Here is a 23,721-nt window from a genome sequence, read left to right as displayed (position 1 = left end):
AATTTTTATACCTTTATTTAAAAATAAGGAACATTTCATATTTTGCATAGTAATAATATGTAATTTTTTATTTTTTAAATTCAACAATTTATCCAAGAAAGCTGTACAGTTTTAAAGAAGTATATTTTTTTAACCTTAATTTAGTTTAAATTTCTCATCTTAGGAGTTGATTTTATTTGAGGAAAAAATATTTTTTTTTATATTGGCATTACAGTTTATTAAGTTATTTTGTACTTTTATTGAAGCTTAAAGATAGTTATCTTATTTCACTATAAAACTGAAGAAAACTTCTTTTCAGTCATTTTTGGGAACATGTTCAGTTATGAATAGATCTTTGTTCTGATCATATATAATGTTTTAGTAAAAGATACTAAACAAAATTCTGTTATTATTATTATTAAATCATTATTCATTATTAAATCGTCTTAATACACTTAATTAGTATTTTTCAAATACTTTAATATTTCTTTAATATTTATATTAAATTTAGTATATTGAAAAATAGAGGATGTAATTAATAACATGTAAGAAAGAATATGGTATTTTGGCTTGTTTAGTTACACCTTGTAGTTTTTTTTACTACAAACTATCTTTCTGCTACAATTCTTCAATGGAAAGAATCAAGAACTCAACAGAGAATTTTGTAAAGATTTATTACAGAATAGATTAATGGTTATTTGAAAGTGTTTGGCAGTTTATGTTGATTAGTATAGGATATGTCATCAAAAATAATAACTTCTTTATTAATGGATTATTAATTACGACATCCCGTATTGGAGTCAATAGATTCTAACGTTAGGCTGTCTGTTCACATGATGTGGGTTATTATTAGTTGCATTTCAATTTTGTTTAATAGTCTAACAAATCTTGTTTAGTGAAGCTGTTTAATTTGTTATACATTTTTGTTATGGAAATTATCATAGATTTTGAATTTATGTTTTAAAAGTTTATATGACTTTTCAATTAAATGAACTAATCAAAACCTGAACCAATACATTTTGTTAGAACAGTGTAGTATTGGAAATAAATTGGGACATTGCCACAGGTTCAGTTACGTACAAGTAATTAGTGTTGAAATATTCAGTACCCTAGAAAAGGAGCTTTCTTTGAATTGGGCTAAGTTGAAAACTTATTTCATGTTTGTGAGCTGTAGATTACATTATTCCATTTCCATACCCACTCATCAGCTTCAAGCTTATATGGTGATATCATCAAGACCCAAAAAAAGTTATGAAATTTATTGTATGTTTTGAGCCATTCAAAATGGTAATTAAATTGAAAATATAAATTCTGGTTATCTTAGAAAATTAACTCTTAAGCTTTTAAACCTTGTGAAGCTAGTTCCAGAGCAGAAGATTTATAGTATTTGCAGGTGAAAGATATAAAAATATCTGTAGTTTGGAAATGAAAATTGTACTGACTCTTCAGTATACAACCAAAATGAATGTTTCACTTGGATCATTCTCTTATGATCCTGATTGTGATTGTAAAACAAACATATTGGTCTTAAAATAAATCTTGAAGCAGGCAATTTCAGTCCTTATAAGAAAGTTGGTTTTGAAATTCCGTACGATATCAAAATCATAAAGATCAAATTTTTATTAACACATAAATAATAATGAGTAATATGATTAAAAATTCTATGAAAATATTAAATAAAATTTCTAGTAATTTTTTTTTTGAAACTGACAATTTAAAAATTATCATATATAATTTAAATAATTTATAAGTAAATATTACTTAAAGAATGATATATAAACACATAATGGGAATTTTTTTAAATAATTCAGATATTTAAAAATAATTCTCTCCATATTTTATATTCTCTATTCAAATGTCAACTTTTATTTAAAAAAGACGACCTCAAAGTTGACTAACCTCTGTTATATTTAAAAGTATTTTTATTATGTTACTTTAACTTCATATGGTAAAGGATTATTCCTTATAGAACCTATTATTAAGTTAAGATTGCACTATTTTATTACTTCTTGATATTACAAACTATTGGATTGTCATGTTTGATAAAATTTAAAGATTTATTTTATTATCATTCTAATAATACTGAATTAGCAAAATATTGTTGTAATTGTAAATTAATATTTAATTATAAAAAAATCAAGACTGAAGATGATCTACAAATTAGACACTCTCGTGTTGAGTTTTGTTCAGTTACTATTTTATATTGTGTTTCATATATATAAAATTTATTAAAACAGAAGAAAGTAATTTATGTTATTATTTTATTTCAGGATCAGTCAATGGACATTATGATAAAGAAAAAAAAGATAAAATTTTAGAAATAGAAAGTAGAAGATTAGAAATAAATGGTACAAATAATAGTTGGAAATGTGAAGAGCAAGACAGTACAAGTCAAGATTCTGGTTTATGTATGGCAAGTCAGAGTAGTGAAGGGATGTCACCGCTTCCACAAAGTGATGATGAAGATAAAAGTAGCCATTATAACAATAATAATTTGAAACATAGTTCCACTGTTATGTTTAATCCAGATGATTCAAGTAGTAAAAGTAATAATTCAACAGCTTATAACATTATTTCTTCAAATGATACATTGCCAAACGATACTGGTCAGAGCAATATCATAAATAATGAAAATAATGTAAATTCTGAAATATGTGTTGATAGTAGTAAAAATAATAGTAATAATGAAAGTGATTCAGATAGTGAATTCATATGGGGTAGTGCCAGTAATGACACAGATGATTTATTTCAACAACCGACAAGAATTGATCATGAGATTATTATAAGTAATAGCGATAATACAAGTTTAGAAAATAACATAGATTTAAATACTGTTACATGTGATAACAGTGTATCAGCCTCTCTTGATAATACTACATTCCACCACAAGTCAGTTGAAAATTTTGTAACAAAAAATTCCATTGATGATGAATTATCTACTACCGATAGTATAGATGATTCCAGTTTCGGTTGTAAAGATAGTAAAAATGTGGACAATAATTTTTGTGATATTGATGATAGTATTAATATAGATAACTTAGATGATAATCAAGCTAGTTTTCGTTTTAGTGATGAAAATGATAAAAAAGGGGATGAGATTAATAAGAATGATGAATATGATGATGATGAGTTTGGGAATTTTTCTTGTGTTACCATTCCAAATTGTGATTCAGTTTTAAATAGTGTTGTTAATTTTAATAATGAATTTGTAACTTCTGATTTACCAAAAGATGATTCTTTTAAAGAAACTGAAAGTAAGATACAAAAGGAAAAAGAAGATGAATGTGATTTAGAATTTAAGTCTACAAACTTAGAAAATTCATGCAGTGGTAGTGTTATATGTAAATTATCCAGTGAAGTTACTAATGATGATAGTTTAAAAAGTAAATATGATGATGTAAAATGTCAGGAATTGAGTGATAGTGGTGCTAAGTTTAATTCTGGTGATGATAATGATGATGATTTTAATGAATTTTCAGATTTTACTCAATCATCTGATTTACCAGTGCATTTTCAGCAACCAGAAATTTCACTTCAGAATGTAGAATCATCTTGTAAAACTAATTCTTCACAGGTGAATTGTTATCATATTTTATATGCTCCAAAATAAATTTCTGTAGAATATGAAAACATATTTAATAAAAACATATCTGATGAGTTAGAGAGAGGGAGAGGTTTACATGAACAAATAATTACATTTTTATAAAAAAATAAATGACTCATTTAATCATGACTCATTTTCTAAGTAACTAGAAATATGTCCCTATAACATGTTTTTGAGACTAATCATTTGAACAATGAGTAAATTGTCTCAAAAAAATCTTAGTAAAAATTCGATCACAGAAAGTTATGCCAAGTGTGAGTGGGTTATAAAATGATTAAACAGAAAAATTAAAAATATTTATTAAAATGATTTAACAAAATAATGGTTTCAAGTTTTGATTACCTTCGAAAAATAATGTACTCTTTTCTGTATGTACCTGTAGAAGTGAAAGATGTTTCTATTACATCGTAAAAAAGTATTTATTTTACCCTTAAAGGTTGATTCATAATAAGAATATCATCCTTAAAATATATTTTAGTTCGCTGCATGTATGCCTTGGATCAGCTACTTTTTTAAATGTACCTTTATTTTTTGTGTGTCAATATTTAAACTTTTCAATCTTCATCACTGAGTTAGCAGATACTAATTGTCAGGTACTTCATCACTTTTTTTTTTTTTTGTCTTCAGTCATTTGACTGGTTTGATGCAGCTCTCCAAGATTCCCTATCTAGTGCTAGTCGTTTCATTTCAGTATACCCTCTACATCCTACATCCCCAACAATTTGTTTTACATACTCCAAACGTGGCCTGCCCACACAATTTTTCCCTTCTACCTGTCCTTCCAATATTAAAGCGACTATTCCAGGATGCCTTAGTATGTGGCCTATAAGTCTGTCTCTTCTTTTAACTATATTCTTCCAAATGCTTCTTTCTTCATCTATTTGCCGCAATACCTCTTCATTTGTCACTTTATCCACCCATCTGATTTTTAACATTCTCCTATAGCACCACATTTCAAAAGCTTCTAATCTTTTCTTCTCAGATACTCCGATTGTCCAAGTTTCACTTCCATATAAAGCGACACTCCAAACATACACTTTCAAAAATCTTTTCCTGAGATTTAAATTAATTTTTGATGTAAACAAATTATATTTCTTACTGAAGGCTCGTTTAGCTTGTGCTATTCGGCATTTTATATCGCTCCTGCTTCGTCCATCTTTAGTAATTTTACTTCCCAAATAACAAAATTCTTCTACCTCCATAATCTTTTCTCCTCCTATTTTCACATTCAGTGGTCCATCTTTGTTATTTCTACTACATTTCATTACTTTTGTTTTGTTCTTGTTTATTTTCATGCGATAGTTCTTGCGTAGGACTTCATCTATGCCGTTCATTGTTTCTTCTAAATCCTTTTTACTCTCGGCTAGAATTACTATATCATCAGCAAATCGTAGCATCTTTATCTTTTCACCTTGTACTGTTACTCCGAATCTAAATTGTTCTTTAACATCATTAACTGCTAGTTCCATGTAAAGATTAAAAAGTAACGGAGATAGGGAACATCCTTGTCGGACTCCCTTTCTTATTAGGGCTTCTTTCTTATGTTCTTCAATTGTTATTGTTGCTGTTTGGTTCCTGTACATGTTAGCAATTGTTCTTCTATCTCTGTATTTGAACCCTAATTTTTTTAAAATGCTGAACATTTTATTCCAATCTACAAGCCTTTTCTAGGTCTATAAACGCCAAGTATGTTGGTTTGTTTTTCTTTAATCTTCCTTCTACTATTAATCTGAGGCCTAAAATTGCTTCCCTTGTCCCTATACTTTTCCTGAAACGAAATTGGTCTTCTCCTAACACTTCTTCCACTCTCCTCTCAATTCTTCTGTATAAAATTCTAGTTAAGATTTTTGATGCATGACTAGTTAAGCTAATTGTTCTGTATTCTTCACATTTATCTGCCCCTGCTTTCTTTGGTATCATAACTATAACACTTTTTTTGAAGTCTGACGGAAATTCCCCTTTTTCATAAATATTACACACCAGTTTGTATAATCTATCAATCGCTTCCTCACCTGCACTGCGCAGTAATTCTACAGGTATTCCGTCTATTCCAGGAGCCTTTCTGCCATTTAAATCTTTTAATGCTCTCTTAAATTCAGATCTCAGTATTGTTTCTCCCATTTCATCCTCCTCAACTTCCTCTTCTTCCTCTATAACACCATTTTCTAATTCATTTCCTCCGTATAACTCTTCAATATATTCCACCCATCTATCGACTTTACCTTTCGTATTATATATTGGTATACCATCTTTGTTTAACACATTATTAGATTTTAATTTATGTACCCCAAAATTTTCCTTAACTTTCCTGTATGCTCCGTCAATTTTACCAATGTTCATTTCTCTTTCCACTTCTGAACAGTTTTCTTTAATCCACTCTTCTTTCGCCAGTTGCATTTCCTATTTATAGCATTTCTTAATTGCCGATAGTTCCTTTTACTTTCTTCATCATTAGCATTCTTATATTTTCTACGTTCATCCATCAGCTGCAATATATCGTCTGAAACCCAAGGTTTTCTACCAGTTCTCTTTATTCCGCCTAAGTTTGCTTCTGCTGATTTAAGAATTTCCTTTTTAACATTCTCCCATTCTTCTTCTACATTTTCTACCATATCTTTTTTACTCAGACCTCTTGCGATGTCCTCCTCAAAAATCTTCTTTACCTCCTCTTCCTCAAGCTTCTCTAAATTCCACCGATTCATCTGACAACTTTTCTTCAGGTTTTTAAACCCCAATCTACATTTCATTATCACCAAATTATGGTCGCTATCAATGTCTGCTCCAGGGTAAGTTTTGCAGTCGACGAGTTGATTTCTAAATCTTTGCTTAACCATGATATAATCTATCTGATACCTTCCAGTATCGCCTGGCTTTTTCCAAGTGTATATTCTTCTATTATGATTTTTAAATTGGGTGTTGGCAATTACTAAATTATACTTCGTGCAAAACTCTATAAGTCGGTCCCCTCTTTCATTCCTTTTGCCCAGCCCGTATTCACCCACTATATTTCCTTCCTTGCCTTTTCCAATGCTTGCATTCCAATCTCCAACTATTATTAAATTTTCATCTCCCTTTACGTGTTTAATTGCTTCATCAATCTCTTCGTATACACACTCTACCTCATCATCATCATGGGCGCTTGTAGGCATATAAACGTTAACAATCGTTGTCGGTTTAGGTTTTGATTTTATCCTTATTACAATGATTCTATCGCTATGCGTTTTGAAATACTCCACTCTCCTCCCTATCTTCTTGTTCATCACGAAACCTACTCCTGCCTGCCCATTATTTGACGCTGAGTTAATTACTCTAAAATCACCTGACCAAAAGTCGCCTTCCTCTTCCCACCGAACCTCACTAATTCCTACTATATCCACATTCACCCTATCCATTTCCCTTTTTAAATTTTCTAGCCTACCAACCTTTTTTAAGCTTCTAACATTCCACGCTCCGACTCGTAGAATGTTATTTTTTAATTTTCTGGTGACCCCTTCCTTAGTAGTCCCCACCCGGAGATCCGAACGGGGGACTATTTTACCTCCGGAATATTTTACCAAGGAAGGCGCCTCCATTGTTGCTATGTGAAAATGCAGAGAGCCACATTTTCTTGGAAAAAAAGCAGCTGTAGTTTTCCATTGCTTTCAGCTGCGCAGTACTCAGAGGACTGAGTGATGTTGATACGGCCGTTTAAGTCATTGTGACTCACGCCCCTAACAACTACTGAAAGAGCTGCTGCCCTCTTTCAGGAATCATTCCTTAGTCTGGCTCTCAACAGATACCTCTCCGATATGGTTGCACCTTCGGTCCAGCTACTCTGTATCCCTGAGCACGCAAGCCCCCTCACCAACGGCAAGGTCTCATGATTCATAGAGGAGGACTTCATCACTGGTTAGTATAATACTAGATCATGGACACCAGTGTTCTTTGGTGGTTAGGTTTCAATTAACCACACATCTCAGCAATGGTCGATCTGAGACTGTACAAGACTACACTTCACTTACATTCATACCTATCCTCGTTCATCCTCTGAAGTAATACCTTATAGTGGTTCCAGAGCCTAAAAAGAAAAAGAGAGGTCTAGTAGTAGTAGTAGTGCTAATGAGTTAGCAGGTTATACTTTCCCACCCTTAAAAATTTAAGTTCTATAAACTTTTCCACTCTGTCATGGAATATTGAAAGTCTATGTTTCTGATTTTCTGGTTATCACTTGATGTCTTCAACAACTACTGAAAGGATTGTTTCCATCTCAGGAACCATTCCTTCATCTGCTTTCGACAGATATTCATCCACTATTTAATATCTGTAGTATAGGTAACTACTATTCATAATCACACAAATTACTTTATCAATTAGTCTCACGATTTGTAGAAAGCACTTCACACTGCCCTCCAACAACTTCCCTTCCGAGTCGTTTAACAGCATTTACCCATAATTTTTTTGAACAATTCTACTGATTTAAAATCAGTTAGCCACTAATCATTATTGTAAATTTAAACTAAATTAACTTTAAATAAAACCATTGACAGATAAACACAGTCAATCACACATGCATATGCCACCCACGTGATGTTTCTGAACTAAATCAAGCCTCTCATGTCCAAGGATTTCATTATGCTTTGATAAGTTGTATCCACCTAGACCATAACCTAAGTCACTTAACTGTCTTTTCAGTAAGTATCTGTACATCTTTATTGTTATTAGAAATTAATTGTAATTGGATCCATTTTCTTAGAGGAGAAGAGGCAGGCCACACTTCTAACACTGATGTTTGAACATTACAACCTCATCAGGAAACTCACAGTCTGGCAGTGAAACACTCCACAAAGTTAATGAGAGGCTAGTTTTGCCTGATCTCTAAATTCCAGAGTGGTAATATTTTTAGCTCCCTAAAACATGAGGGTTACAAGCCTAATTTTGCAATACTTTTCAGAAACCTGTACTTCATCTTAGGCATGAAGACATTCCTAACCTGCCAAGAAACATTCCATTTTGATCAAAGTCATCTGCGCTGTTTTCCAACTATAAGCCTGATGAATTACTCATGAATAGCATTATGAACAAACAGTTATGAAAGTTCCCTCTGTAACCAGAAGCCCATAATGTAGTGTTCAGATAAAAGGGCCAAAGCTGAACTTTTTATGGACTTCCCTTAGTGACAAAATTTTAATTGTATTATTTTTAATGCAACAGTTCATTTATGTCTTTACTACAACTATGTGTAGGGAGAGATTTGAGATAAGAAAATTCAAATTTGGAAAGGAAACACTGTCTTGCTGTAAAAATTTACAAACCGTTGGTAGGCAGTGCTTCCCTTCTAAGGACAGATACATAATTATATATTACTTGATGCTAACCCCATAGTGAAGCAAATTGTTTTTGAGTATTATTAGTACTGGTAAGTTGCTTAAGCTATTCCTTAATCAGTCATACAAGCAACTTTCAGAAAACCAGCAAATTGCTATTTAAACAGTTACTATTGATCATCACATCAGAATTTTTTTCATCATTTAGAAGTATTTTAACTAAGCAGTCTGGAAAAAACTCTAGTCAAGGCATGTTGGCAAACGTCTGCCAAGTACTTCCTTAGTGACTGGTCACAATGCCATTTCTTTATTGGAATAAGCTAGTCAATTCCTTGAGCTCTCCTCAGTTCCATTTTGGAAACTTAATTTGTTGAGGTGTTGATCTCTCAATCACATAAGGTAAAGGAGGTAAAGCCTGGCGACAAATCAGGAGAGCTTCACCCAATTCCTTCTTTGTTAAGTCTCTCTTAACCTTTTCACATTATACACTTTTAGCTTTTTTTCTTGATAAAAGAGTAGAATTTCCTTTGGAATTCTTTTTTTACTCGTCCTTAAAATCCGGCCTACGAAAGCTAATCTCTTATGAATTACTTCTTTAAATTTATGGTAAAGTATTTTGTAGAGGTGGAATTCAAATGTAAGAGGGCATAAGTTTAACTTCATAACATGAGCATTTTTGCATTGTCTATTTGCATGTAAAATACCTCCACACTGTTGTGTAAATTCGCATGTAAATTAAATTATGATATACTAAGTTTTTTAACATCCGATAACAAACTAATATATATATATATATATATAAATATTACAAAAGAATATCAATAGAATCTTTTATCCATTCATTTAAGAATAGATTACCTGAAATTACTATAGGAATTTGATGGGGGATAAGGCCCATAAGTGAATCACCCTTTATAGGTCCAAATAGCCTTAAAAATCTTTTTTTCTTTCATTTGGATTTTTTTTAAATATGTTGATCATTGGCAAACACTGCAGCATATATTGCTTCTTGACAAATCAATATATCCAGTTGTTGAAAATTTGAATTTGTAGTTCTTGATTTTTTTGTTTCTCATGTTTTGTGTTAGTTGATAGCTAATTCAATTTTGTTATTAAATTCATAGCATCTCAAAAAATTCTGTTTTATATTGTAATGAGTTTTTCTTTTAAGAAATTGTATTCCTTATCAATGTATAAATTAATTAGTTTCCCATGATAATAAAATAAATTTTTTCTAAAATAATTATACGGTACCTTCACTGCATTTAGGAAATTATGTTATTTTGGCTTGTAAATATCTTATTAAATAAAGTAAAAAAGATTGTAACCATACAGAAGCTCTTAATAGAAATTTGTTGATCAAACTTTTATATTGGTAATTTTATTTATTGTATCTGATATGTTGCTGTTAACTATGTTAGTAACCAAATCATTGCAGGCAACCTGACATGAGACATTACTCACTTCCAAGAATAACATGTACTCTGTGTAGGCTTTCTGGGGAAAATATTGAGTGAAAAGATTGCTATTGCATTTCTCACTGAATAAATTCTTGCATGCTGTGCCCACCAAAATGCACATGATATTCAGCCCTGCAAGTGATGTTTTCATTCTCTTCATCAGTACTTCCTGTATAATGAACATCATTACTCTCAAAGAAAACAACTTTGACTAGTTTTCTCAATTGTATCTTAGGTGTTTTACATATGTCAACTGTAAGAAAGACAGATAGTTTAAAGTGGTAAAATAATTTACACTGTAAAACAGTGCATTATACAAACTCCTAAGTTAGTGTAAAACTTTATTAATATATTTTTTTTGATGAGGAGCATCCCAATTATGTGTGTGGTCACTTCAGTAGAACAAATTACACAAGTTTGTGATGGTTGTGTTTTTTTAGTTTTTTATAACTGATTCTAATGTATTTTTTAGTGCTGAACCTGAAAATAAACCTCATTTTTTCTCATCATGTCAGGAGTTTTTGCAAATCGCAAATTTCAGAATTTGTAAAGTTGAAAAATTTTGAAAATGTGATGCAGTAAAATAGATATAAAAGGTGTTTTTGATAATAAATAATATGTTCACTTTTTTGGCTTATATTGTTCATTCTTATAGCTAAACAGTTGAGTGATCTGAAAAAGAGGGTAGAGAGGGTCATTGGCCCCATAATTTCTATTGAACAATGCTACAAAGTAAGGCTAATTTCTATTATAGTGCATTTTTAAATTAATTTATTTAATTAATTTTTATGAGGTACGTCATGCCTTTGGAAACCACCACCCCTCTTCACCCACCTTAATGACAAAGTATGTGAAATACTTACAAAGTTTAGTCCATGTATCAAATTTCTTTTGGACGGCTTGTACACTGTTTCACGCTTTTCCTTCTATGTTCTCTACAGAGTTCATCTCTGTGTAACATCCAGCAATAGTCTGCTATCATCATAGTTGTCCATTTTCCTTGATACTCCTTTCTATTTCTTTCATGTCTTGATGAAATCTGTTTGCTAACAGCACAGATTTTTAGGAAAATAGTCCACATGTGAATTTAGGAAGTGAACTTTCACGCTCATGTAACAGCCAAAATTTTTGTACTTCTGCAGCATGTTCTTAACAATTGATTTGAAGTTCAGATCCTTCTTACTGCCCAGAAACTTTGTTACTATGTCTTTAAAGGCTCCCCAGGCTTCTTTTTCTGTAACTTCCATTTGTTTCTCAAAATTACCATCTTTGATAAGTTTTTTAATGTCAGGACCATTAAAGATGCCCTCTTTTAGTTTGGCGGTTGATAAGACTGGAAATTTGTCATAGGTGTATTTAAAACAGATAGGTGTATTTACCTTCTTTTGGTAAGGCTTTGACAGATTACTTCATCAAGTCTAATTTGATATGCAGAGATAGAAGGAGAACTTTATTCAAATTTTTGAGAGCTTTTCAGAACACATTGTGGTTCCAGGTACTAATGAAGCTCTTTTTGGCCAGTCTTTGCTCATCCAGTGATTTTCTCTGTCTCTGCTATCCCATTCACACAAAAAACAAGGAAACTTTGTGTATCTTTCTTGCTATCCTAGGAGCATCAATATTATTTTGAGATCGCCATATGTAAACCACTTATGATTGTCATATTTAATTTTATTGAGAACGAATTCCAAATTATCCTAACCTTTTAAATGGACAGAATGTCTGACGGGTATTGACAGATACGTGTTCCCATTGTGAAGAAGGACAGTTTCTAGGCTTCTTTTGGATAAATCTATAAACAATTTCCAATCGGTACTTTTGTACAGAATGTTAAATTGAGTCAAAAGTCATGTACATCAAGTCAGTGCAGAAGACTAATTCTCCTTCTTCTGAAAAATATGGAAGAAAATACTTTTCTTTGTATCTGAACAAGGAAAATGAGGTGCCAGCTGCTAGCTGGTTCTTTTTAAGCTTTAGACCAAGCAACTGAATTTCTTTAGTTAGATGCAAGTCTTAAACCAAATTGTTTAGTTCAGACTGTGAATAAAGCTCTGGTGCACAACTACCTCCAAGTTTATACTTCTTGATGTTATTTTCATTTAAATCATTTGTGGAACCGTCTGTTTCAGGTAAATTTTCTGGTGGAATTGGCACTGTATGTCTGGACCATGAACCGTGCGTAAAGCAGATGGCATATTTGGATAGATGATTCTTTTTTTATTCTTCAAATTGAAACCGTGAACACCAGTGAAATAAAAATAATAGTCATTGGTGTGATTTCTTGGCTCTCGCCACACCTATGGAACTCCAAATGTGAACACTTCTTGTTTACCCTTTGACCACTGCCTAAGTCCTTCAACATGTATAGCAAATATAGTGGGGTGTCCAAGTTTTGCATTGATCTTCTATTTTTACTTCGAAATTCATGAGGTACACTTGTTGAACGAAACTTGTATTTTTTTTTTGCCTTTCCACCATTAATTCACCGTAAATGTAACAAAAAGAATCTGCCAAATTTTTTCAGCCTTTTGAAGCCATTTCTAAAACAAAAAGTTTGCTTTATGGCCTCAAAATATATTTTAAAAGTATTCAATTTACACATGCTGATGGTTGAAACAGTACTGGTATTAGTTGCACAGTGCATGAGTGATGCGGATAGCTGCCAGTAAAATGTTACATCTTGTTAAGTCTTGTCACAACCTGTCAGTCAAGCTCTCCCACTGTCTCATCACCTTCAACCCAATCCCCTCCCATCCTCCTCTACAGACCACTGAACTGTTTAGATATAAAAATAAAAAGTATAAGCCAAAAAAGTGAATACATTATATTTATTAAAAAAAAAAATGTTTTATATCTATTTTACAGTATCACATTTTTGCAATTTTTCAACTTTTTACAAATTTTAAAATTTGTGATTACAAAAAATCCTGATGTGATGAAAAAAAATGAAGGTTATGTTTGGATTCAGTACTAAAAAATACATAGGAATCAATTATGAAATGTTAAAAAACATTCTAAAACCCAATTTTGCAGGCTTGAATTATTAACTAATTATGTACTAAATTATTAACTAACGTATAATCATATTTTATATGCTTCTATTCCTTATGACATTCCCATATAACCTAAGTTTTTTGTTAGTCCATTTATAATTATATCTTAATTTGTATATTATTTTTGAATAATTAAAAAATGTTTGTGCATATGAATTATTTACCTTTATTATAAACAGTGAATTAACATACATTGACGTGTAGAATATATTATTCAGTTGCATTTGTTTTTATGAAGTATATTTAAAATTATAAATTAATTTCTCTTTACGACTTAATAAGTATGTGCTTGAATATTGTACAGGATGTTTTTGAAGAAATATTTCCTAAATCGGATGACCAAATTTACTCTGATATTCAAACTAATGATTTAGAAGAAGGACCTGTTTGGAAACATCTTTGTCCTTTAGAAAACAGTCCTGCTTTGGCTTTCCAATGGTCAAATTCCCAAGCGCACAATAGATTATTAGCTGCATTGTCTATTGATTCAAGAAATATTGTAAGTACATTATTAAGGAATTTAATTTATTTTTAAATTATGTTTTAATTTCATTATTAATGGTAATAGATTAGATAAGTCCAATAATTAAGGCATTACTATTGTTAAAAATGAAAACTTATTTCATTACACGAAGACCTTTCTTTAAAAAAAGATCTTAAGAATTTAAAACAAAGTAAGTTTTCTGTTTTAAAGCTGCATGTATTATTTTAACATGATCAATCCATGTCAGATAGAGAGAGAAGTGGTTAAATATAAAAACTGGTTATTTTTAATATTACTGTTATGTTTAATTATATTAAATTAAAATAAAAAAAAACAAAACTGAAGATGGTATAAGGGATTAAAGGTACATTTCAGTTTATGAATTCTGTTCAGTTACTGTTTATGATACTTCGTATTGCTGTTGAAAATGAATTAAATGTGATGAATAGTACGCTTAATTTATAAAAAAAATGTATTTATGCATACAAATGAATGCAAATTTATTCAGTTATGTTTTTAAATAAATTAATCAGTTATTGTGGAAAATTTGCATGAATAGACAATAATTTATCAACAAAAATTTTTGTGCAATTGTAGATGCTTGGGGCAAGTAGTGTCTTTTCATTACTTCAAAAAAATGCTGAGTTCAGTGAAAAGCTCTAGAAGACGATATGCAGAATGTCTTGTAGAAAAAAAAATTTTCTCAGGAAGAACAAAATAGAGTCGTTAAAAGGAAAATGCAAGCTGGAATTAAAAAACTGGAGGAAGAAAGGAAAAGTTGAGAGCTACAATCTTGACAGAAGAAGAACAGTAGCCGCCAAAATAAAACTTTTAGAAAAGAGAATACCATTAGGAACCTAAAAGATATTGAAGAAAAGTTGCCCTGTGTTTTATACATACATAATAATATGTATGTAATGAGATCTCGTATTATTTTTTTAAATTTTTTGGTCTATGCTAGAATAATAATGACAAAATATTTTTCCAGTAAATGTTAATAATGTTTTCTGTACAAAATAAGGTGTTCTGTTCTAGTTTTCTTATTTGAATTACTACTTTTAATCAGTGATTTTAGTTTTCCTTTAATTGTGATCATACATATATTCTTTGTTAAATTGAAATTTGTATTTCTTATCACTTTTATGCAAACCAAGTTATTAAATATTGTTTTTTTTTGTTTACTTTGCAAAATAATGTAAGGTAATTTTTGTAAAAAAAAAGTTTTAGCAACCTTGCCAATTATTTTTAAAAATTGCTTTATTTTTAGTTAGTTTTTATTTCTTATCTGTGTTATTTTTAGTTACTGTGATTTTCATTTTTATGCGAGAAAGTTATTAAATATTGTTGTTGTGTTTGTTTTTTTTGTACTTTGCAATGTAATTTACTGAAACAATTTATCACAAAAAATAGCATAATTTTAATTGTATATTGTAAAAAATAAATTTTAAAAACGAATGTAATAATAAATAAAAAAAAGGCGTGAGTTTGGCAGCTATTGGGATGGTGGAGGCTGCAAAAAACCAAAATATGTATATATTTTGCAGAGTAAACGGTAATAGCATAACATTATGAGAGTCAGGAAATTTTTATTAAATTTGTCAGTTAGGAAAAACGAATCTTAAAATTTAGGTGGGAACCCTGCTGTATTACATTAAAATGTATTGTTCTTTTCAGTTGTTTGGTCCACACTGGAATGCAAATGTACCTAGGTTTGCCGCTAATTTAGGTTCCAATCCATTACAACCCATAAAAGCAGTTGAGATTCAACCAGTTAATTCTTCGTCACCCGTACCACCACCAAATGAAGTAAGCTTAATTTGGTTTTTTTTTCATTAGTTATCGAGTTAATTATTCATGTTAAACATGGTGATATTTTATAGAAATTTTGTCATATCTTTTATAATATTATTTGATATTTTCATTTTATCATTACAAATTGGGTGGTGGGGAAGATGCCCACCATAGGGGAGCTTGAGCAGTATTCCAATCAACTCTTTTGTATTTAGTCAACTGGGAATAACAGTAATTAACTTTGTAAAGTCGTGGTTGGCAACAAAGAATCTTGGCCCAAACCAGAAGCATACCAGGAGTTTATTGACATAAGACAAGAAGTTGAATAAAAGATGCCATGATGTTAACAGTTGGATTTTCAATTGGTACCTGGAGCAGTATAATTAAAACATTAAATCACTTATTTTCTTACAATTATAATTATGTGCTGTTCACTTCTAATTAAATACTAATACCTGAAAAATGCATTTTGTAATAAAACCAGTTTTAACCATATGCTTATAAATACTCTTGTTTCAATTCATAATTTATGAAATCACTCATTTAGAATGCTCACTTACTACTAAACATCTTCTCTAGTACTTTAGTATTTTCTTTAGTATCATGTGTTCTGTACAAACATAGGATAACACATATTGTTGAAATGCAATTTCACCAGATTGTCTACCACTGGAAAAGTGGATGTAAGAGCCCATATGAAGTATCATCATCAACAAAAGATTTACAATACAGCCTATATCATGTTTCATGATATAAAAATCAGATGGTGTGTGATGACACTTGAATCTGGTTACAAAAATAATTTTTAGGAGGTTTTCTGCTCTTAATATACCACGATTCCCTGTTCTACGGCTTAGCATGTATTTCTCTTAGCTGTATGCTTTTATGGAAGCTGATATTGGATTACTGATCAATTTGTTTGCATGTCCTCACAAAAATACATAGTACATTTTCCGATGATGTGTGGTAGAACCTACGAACCAAAATTATTATTAGCCTCTGTTCATTTAATATAGTCCTGTTATAACTTAAAAAATATTGCTTTTCAACCCAAGTGGATGTATTTTGCAAAATTCTTAGTCAACAAGGTATCCATGGTATGGTGTCCATAAGTTAAATAGATTCACTTCCTTTCTGCAACCCTAACAACCTCATGTATGAATTCTTCTGAAAATCTCCTGTAAATGAGATTTAAATGTCAATTCCATTTAAAATTACTGTATACCGAAATACCTCTGTTGAACACGTTTAATATTTTGATTGTACGGATTGATGTCTTGACTTGAGTCAAAAACTCTGCAACATCAACATTGTAATTTTTGAATTACTAAGTTTTAGTCTGTTTTATATATTCGTACCTATAATATTGCAGGCCTTGTTTTTATAAAACAACACTAAAGTTGTCAGTGAATTACAGCACAAAAAATAAAAATAAAAATTTTATTTGTAAATAATAAATTTTTCAGGAGTTTTCTGCAATTACCCCTGATCAACAGCAGTGTCATTATGTTCATAAACTAAATAGACATTAATTGATAGGCAAAAAGTAACACCGGTTTTAAATTGCTTACCATTATCATCTGGAGGGGTTGTCAGCCTTGAATGGCTTGCTTATCTTATCTGCATTAGTTCTGATTAGTAACCGTGGATCGCTGTCCAAAAAAGAATTGCATTGTTATTAAAGCTTTCTATTATATGATGAATGTTTTGCAGAAACAGTATGTAAAGTTTGGGAAATATTTGGTTGAGAAAGTGCACCAGTTGTGTCAACAGTTTAATGATTAGTTCGAAAATTTGAAGAAATGAATATTGTTTTAGATATAAAACAATCTGGTCACTCTCACACTGGCTGGTCTCTTGATAACATTGAGTCAGTGCGCAATAGTACTGTAGCAAACTATTGTTTGCTACAACACTCAACTCACCATCGTTCACTAGAACTTAGGATAACCAGAATGACTTTAAGGAGAATTCTAAATAAAAGATCTGTATATGTACTCATACGAAATACAATTACAACTTAAGCCAAGGGGTTATCTTAAGCACCAAGACTTTGCCAGATTTGTGATGCAGAGTAAGGCAGTAAAACAGTGATTTTACAAACACAATAATCTTTAGTGATGAAGCTCACTTTCAGCTTGATGGGTCAACACACAAAATTGTCAAATTTAGGGGACAAACACTCTTTGAGCTCTTCATGATCTTCTGTTACATCTACTCAAAGTCACTAATTAATTAATGCAGATTTTGGTCTGGTGGAGTTATCAGCTCGTACTTTTTTGAGAATGAGATTACGAAATGTAGTTACTTTTTTTTTGCGGCAGTGTAGTTATGGTTAATGGTGAACGATACCATAACATGCTAGTAAATTTGTTTGGCCACGAATAGACTCAATTGGTGGCAATTTGTGGTTTTAACAAGATAGTACAATATGCCACACAGCAGGAGAAACATTCAATTTGTTACATGAGAAATTCCCAGGCCGTATGATTTCTAACAATGCTGAACAAATATGACCACTGAGATCATGTGATCTGTCGCCATATGATTACTTTCTTTGGGGATTTTTGAAGTCGAAGGTTTATGAAAACTCTCCACAAACAAATCCTGAGCTGAAGGACGAGGTTCTCCAAGTAACTGTAAAAATCAAGTCATATCAAGTAACTGTAAAAATCAAGTCATGCTTAAAAGTGATGGAAGACTTCAGGAAAAGAATGATGATATGCCAGCAGAGCCTTGGAGGGCATTTGTCTGACATTATTTCCATTCATAATAAGATAACAAGTGCTATGAATGTATGTAAAAATATTGTGGATTTTTTAATAAATTCTGTTTGATTAAAGTTTTAAAACGGCATTATTTTTGGCCCACCGTATAGGTGGGCCAAAAATAATGCCTCTAGTTTTCATTACCTCTAGTAATGTATCAGAAAAATCCTAATGTAGTCAGAAAAACTCATCTAATGAAATAAAGGCCAGATACATTCCCTGTACTCTTTTTTTATTTAAAAAAATAAATATTTATTTAATTCAAATTGAAAATTGTATTTGATTAATCATTTTGTGAATACATTACATTCACTGCCTTATTTTCCATTGGACAGTTAATTTGGTGTAAAAAAAGTTGAAATCGCTGATTCTGTTTCGATGTGGATTACTAATGAAAGTTATTACGTTTTGTCTTTTATCGTTTCAGGAAGTTGCTGCGGTACCAGATGCACATTTTGACTGGGTCAGTAGTGGACTCACCAATCCTTTAGACTGTAAGTAATCTGTGCTTTTTTAATTTAAAATAAAAAAGTGTATTTCTCATCTTCAGGCATAGTATTTTTCACATGCGCCCCTGAACTATAAAAATTATCTGTAATTGGGCTTCTGATACCCAAGCATCTTGATTAAATGAATGAACGAATGAATTAATTAATTAGTAAGAAAAAAGGAGCAGGACAAATATGATTTTAATATTTTAGTCTATGTTGAAAAAAATATATGTAGTTACCCTATATATTTTGATCTGAAACATTAAAATAGTTTTTTTTATGTTGTGTTTTAAATTATGTGTGTAGTATGTACCCTCCCTTACTGATATGGTGTTAGTAATTATTTTACTTGATTATTTAATTCTTAAACCAGTTCTTTTTGTATGTGAGAAGAACCAATCAGTGGTGCCAAATTATGTAAGTGATTATTTGTTATTTTGTTTATATGTTTATTAATCTTTGTAAAGAAATTTTTTTCATTATGAAATAATGTTAGTTGCGTATAACTTGATATAGTTCTAAAATTTTCAACTTATAAAATTACAACTTATTTAAATATTTTTTTTTTTTTAATTATTTGAAAAACTAGAAGCATTTGCTACATAAACTTGTTAATTGTAAGTTCATAAAATTTAGTACTAGTATTAATGTTTTTTTCATTTTTTTCTAAATTGCCGGTTTGGTGGCTTTGTTTCTAAATTTTGTTTTGTGTCTGTTTTAAATCATTGCTTTAAAGAAATTTTTGGTATTACATTGAATTAATTATAGTTATTAGAATTTATAAACCATAATATTGCTGTCTATCATTAGTTATGTTGTTATCGATGATTAATTTTTTTTATTTTTAATGCAGTGGAACTTTTAATATAATTATCCAGTCAGTTGTTGAAAAAATATCATAAATCCACATGTTTTTAGAGAATCTTCAAAAAATTTGGAATTCATTTCTGCACCTGGTCATGTTTATATACATATATATGTATTATATTTTTTTGTCTGCTCTACCAGATGCAAATCTTAACCCATATTGACGAAACTTAGTGGAGTGATGTAAAAAAGTAAAAAATATAAAAAAATGTTTTAGCAAAAGCTTTGGTAAAATATACTTTTAATAAAACTGTGCTGCAATCTAGTGTATTTGATTTATACTTAAATATAGCTGTAGTTTTCTTGAAAGCTTTAGTTTAAGTGCTTGATTTAATTCAGTGGCAAAGATAACGAAAAGATCACATCACACTGGAATTTAGATGCAGCACGTCTAAATTTTGATGAAAATAATCTACTAGTTTTGAAGACTTTCAAGCCGCAAAATGTTATACATGGGTCTTTAAATATATATATATATAAGAAAACCACAATTTAAGTGAATGGTATTTTTGTTCTCTCATACACTCGCATTATGTGACTGAAAGTAATACTGTACTTTTCTTCAAAATGTATGTAAAAAAACAGTTACATAAAAAAAGTTAGTTTCACCATAGTACTGTAGTTTTGCAATACTGAAATGTAAACTGCTGGTATGAAGGAAAGGGGCTGGTGTCCAAAAAATCGATTAATTTTGAAGTTTTAATCATTTTGAACACATAACACTAACATAACATGACATAAAAAAAACACAAGAAGCTAATTAAAACATCAAAAGCAGTATTATTTTCAAGAAGCATTACAGCAATGCAACATCCTTTCGTAACTAAAACCAGATATCCATTTTCTGATGCACTGCGACAGAGTTTTTTTTTAATTACTTAGTAACGAATTCTATTATGGAGTTAATAATTTATTCAATTTTCTGATTAGTTAATTTATATATACCCAGTTTTTTATTTATTATTACTACTCTGACAATTTATATAGTTCTATATCTAATTTAATTTGATTATTTTTATCTACTTGATTTTATTCAGTTGAAGTTCAAATTTAAAGCATCTTGTCCTTAGATTAGCAAGAGCAAGTCTTGAGCTTTGCCTATTAGAGGTGTTTTTTGTTTAATTTACTAAAATGTATAAAAAGAATTAATATTTGGGTTTAACATATTAGCTTTGAAGTTACCCAGTTACTTCCTTCCTACAAATTTAATAACCGTTTAAAAAACAGCTAAATTTTTTATCAATGCCATTATCTGTTGATATCCAGTAGATACAAAAATATGAAATAGATTGTTAAAAATATATTGAGATTTGTAGAGCACAATGTTATATACATTATGTAGCTTTCATTAATAAAATAACAAATTCATAATAGTTTTCCAGATAGATTATATAAACTGTATTAGGACTAGGCTTTTACCAAATTCTTAAAACTACTTGCCCAAATTTAAACAAAGTCAGCTTAGTTTTAGCTAAAGGTACATAAAATCGCACAAAAATATTGTTGTACTTGTTATGAGGGTGGGTGAAAAGTTCCAGGCCTCCCACTAGAGATGGTGATAGTATGCTTAACTTCTCGATGGCATCGCATGGTTCCATTCTTCGTTATATTACTGTAAGAGTTTCAAGACATTGCATCACTTAGTATAGTATTTACAGTCTGTCAAAGTGAAGAATTAGTGTTTTTAGGAAAATGGAAAAACTTGAAATTTGTGCAGTGATTAAATACTTTTTCTAATTTATTTGTTTAGAAATACTTTTTAAGTGCAAAGAAAATTAAACAAGAGCTTGATACAACATTGAAAGACTCTTCTTCATCAAATACAACAGTTAAACATCGGGTCGCACAGTTTAAAATGGGTCAAACTTGCACTAGCAATGAACCACAGTGTGCACCCTTCTGAAGTGACTACGCCAGAAATGATAGAAAAAGTGCATAGAATCATTTTGGCACAAAGACAAGTGACAGTGAATGAGTTATCAGAGTCTGTAGTCATGTCAACAGAAAGTGTGAGCAATATTTGCATGAATATTTGGGCAGGAACAAGCTGTGGATTAGATAGGTGCCACGTTTGCTTATACTTGGCCGAATGGTGCTAAATCCATTTCAAACGATTGTTTTGAGCTCTTTTGGGGCTATCCAGAGGAATTTTTACATCAATTTGTGATTGTTAATAAGGCTTGGGTTCATTAATACACTCCTGAGACAAAACAACTGTTAAAACAGTGGGTTGAATAAGGTCAATTTGTTCCAAAAAAGAGCTAAAACGACATTATCCTTTAACAAAGTTATGGTAACTGTTTTTTGGGATCCATATGGAATAATTTTCATTGATTATCTTAAAAAGGGTGAAACAATAAATGATAAATATTATGCAACCCTTTTGCTGCATCTCAGTGATGCAATTAAGGAAAAATGATTACATTTGACAAAAAAAGAAGTGCTTTTCCATCAACACAATGCTCCAGCTCATCTTCAGTCATTGCAGTGGCAAAAATCAATGAATTATGATTCGAATTGCTGCAACAACCTCCATGATCTGGATCTGGGTCAGTGACTATCACTTGTTTCTTAACCTAAAAAAATGGCATGGAAGGAAGAGATTTTCAACCATTAATGAAATTATTGCCCCCGTAGATAGTTATTTTAAGGAGTTTGATAGATTGACGTACCAAACTGCCATAAGCACTCTTGTGGAATGCTGGGCTAAATATATAGACGTTAATGGTGACTTAAGTAGAAAATTAAATCAAAGTACTCAGAAAAATGTTATTTTCTTATTCAGGCCTGGAACGTTTCACCCTGGCCTTGTATGCAGAGCAAAAAATCAATTAAGTGCCAAGGAATCAATTCATCAGTACTAAGTTTTTCTTCACACTGTTATCCCTTCTGTAATTGCTTTTGTGAGAATTTTTAATGGGCTATAGTCCCAATAAACCTCTGGAAATCCATGCAAATTTGAAGGAATTCAATCTGCATATTAAATATTTTTTTAAATTGTATTTTTTGTATCCATCTGTGTCCATAAATATTTCATAAAAATTAAAATGGTTTTCTCTGCTTCTTTTTTTGCTATCCAATACTGTTTGCTTTTATTAAAAGTTATATATAAAAACAGGTTAAGAAAGCTTACCTGTTTGCACACATTCACATGCACAGTGTATGTTTGTTTTAAGTTTTCATTAAATTATTATTCTTCTTACAATTTTAATTACATGCAGACAAATTTAAAATATATGAAACACTGTCAAGTAACTCTTGCGTCAACGACTTATCTTTGTCTGGTCAGTCAAGTAATCAAAGCGTGGTGTTAGTTTATGTACAGGCTACTATTTTTTTATTACTCTCATTATACAGTCACATACTTATGACTGAGTATAGATGGGATATCTTTTGTTTGACCAAAAATATTATGTCTTCTGAAATATTATGTTTGTCAGTTAGAGAAAGAAGTAAAGTCAAAAGGTTATCATTTATTGAAATTGAGTTAATGTTAAAAGAATGTATAGGCATACTTTTTATCTAGTTATAAATTCAGTCAAGTTTTTATTTCCTTTTTATTCTTAAAGTAGTTCGTAGAATTGAATGAATTCAGTTTTATTCAATAATTAAAAATTAATCAAATTTATAATAAAATGTAATAATATTTTAAAAATTTCTAATGATTTATATTAATAAGAGATTTAATAATAAAAGAATTAAAATAAATATAATGGTATATTTAAGATTTAACACAATACTTTGAGATATTTTTAAGAGAAAATTTATTAAAGTTAAGGATAATTAATAGTCAAGATCATGGCTGACTATATTGTTATAGTTTCTTAATTTTTTCTTCTTTTTTGTAATCTTTAACAGAAGTTATGAAAATATAGGTAAAGTTTGTTATGTACTTGCATATAATTCACCAACTTTACATTA

At 30.4% G+C, this 23,721-nt stretch overlaps 1 protein-coding gene across 7 annotated transcripts in view; it reads left to right on the top strand.

Annotated features, from left to right (window-relative positions):
* LOC142325318 (uncharacterized) overlaps nt 1-23,721 on the top strand; it is a 46,038-nt gene that overhangs the window by 3,939 nt on the left and 18,378 nt on the right. For 4 of the 7 annotated variants that reach the window (XM_075366908.1, XM_075366907.1, XM_075366905.1 and 1 more), the window contains 4 exons: nt 2,250-3,553; nt 13,704-13,898; nt 15,558-15,689; nt 18,870-18,936. In XM_075366908.1, the coding sequence (XP_075223023.1) occupies nt 2,250-3,553; nt 13,704-13,898; nt 15,558-15,689; nt 18,870-18,936 (1,698 nt within the window). The remainder of the gene's footprint in view (nt 1-2,249; nt 3,554-13,703; nt 13,899-15,557; nt 15,690-18,869; nt 18,937-23,721) is intronic. The other 3 variants (XM_075366913.1, XM_075366910.1, XM_075366909.1) reach the window with 1 other exon arrangement.

The sequence above is a fragment of the Lycorma delicatula genome, chromosome 5 (assembly GCF_047948215.1).
Source record: "Lycorma delicatula isolate Av1 chromosome 5, ASM4794821v1, whole genome shotgun sequence".
Taxonomy (NCBI): domain Eukaryota; kingdom Metazoa; phylum Arthropoda; class Insecta; order Hemiptera; family Fulgoridae; genus Lycorma; species Lycorma delicatula.
Note: the sequence above shows the minus strand (reverse complement) of the source record. Positions and strands in the feature narration are given on the sequence as shown.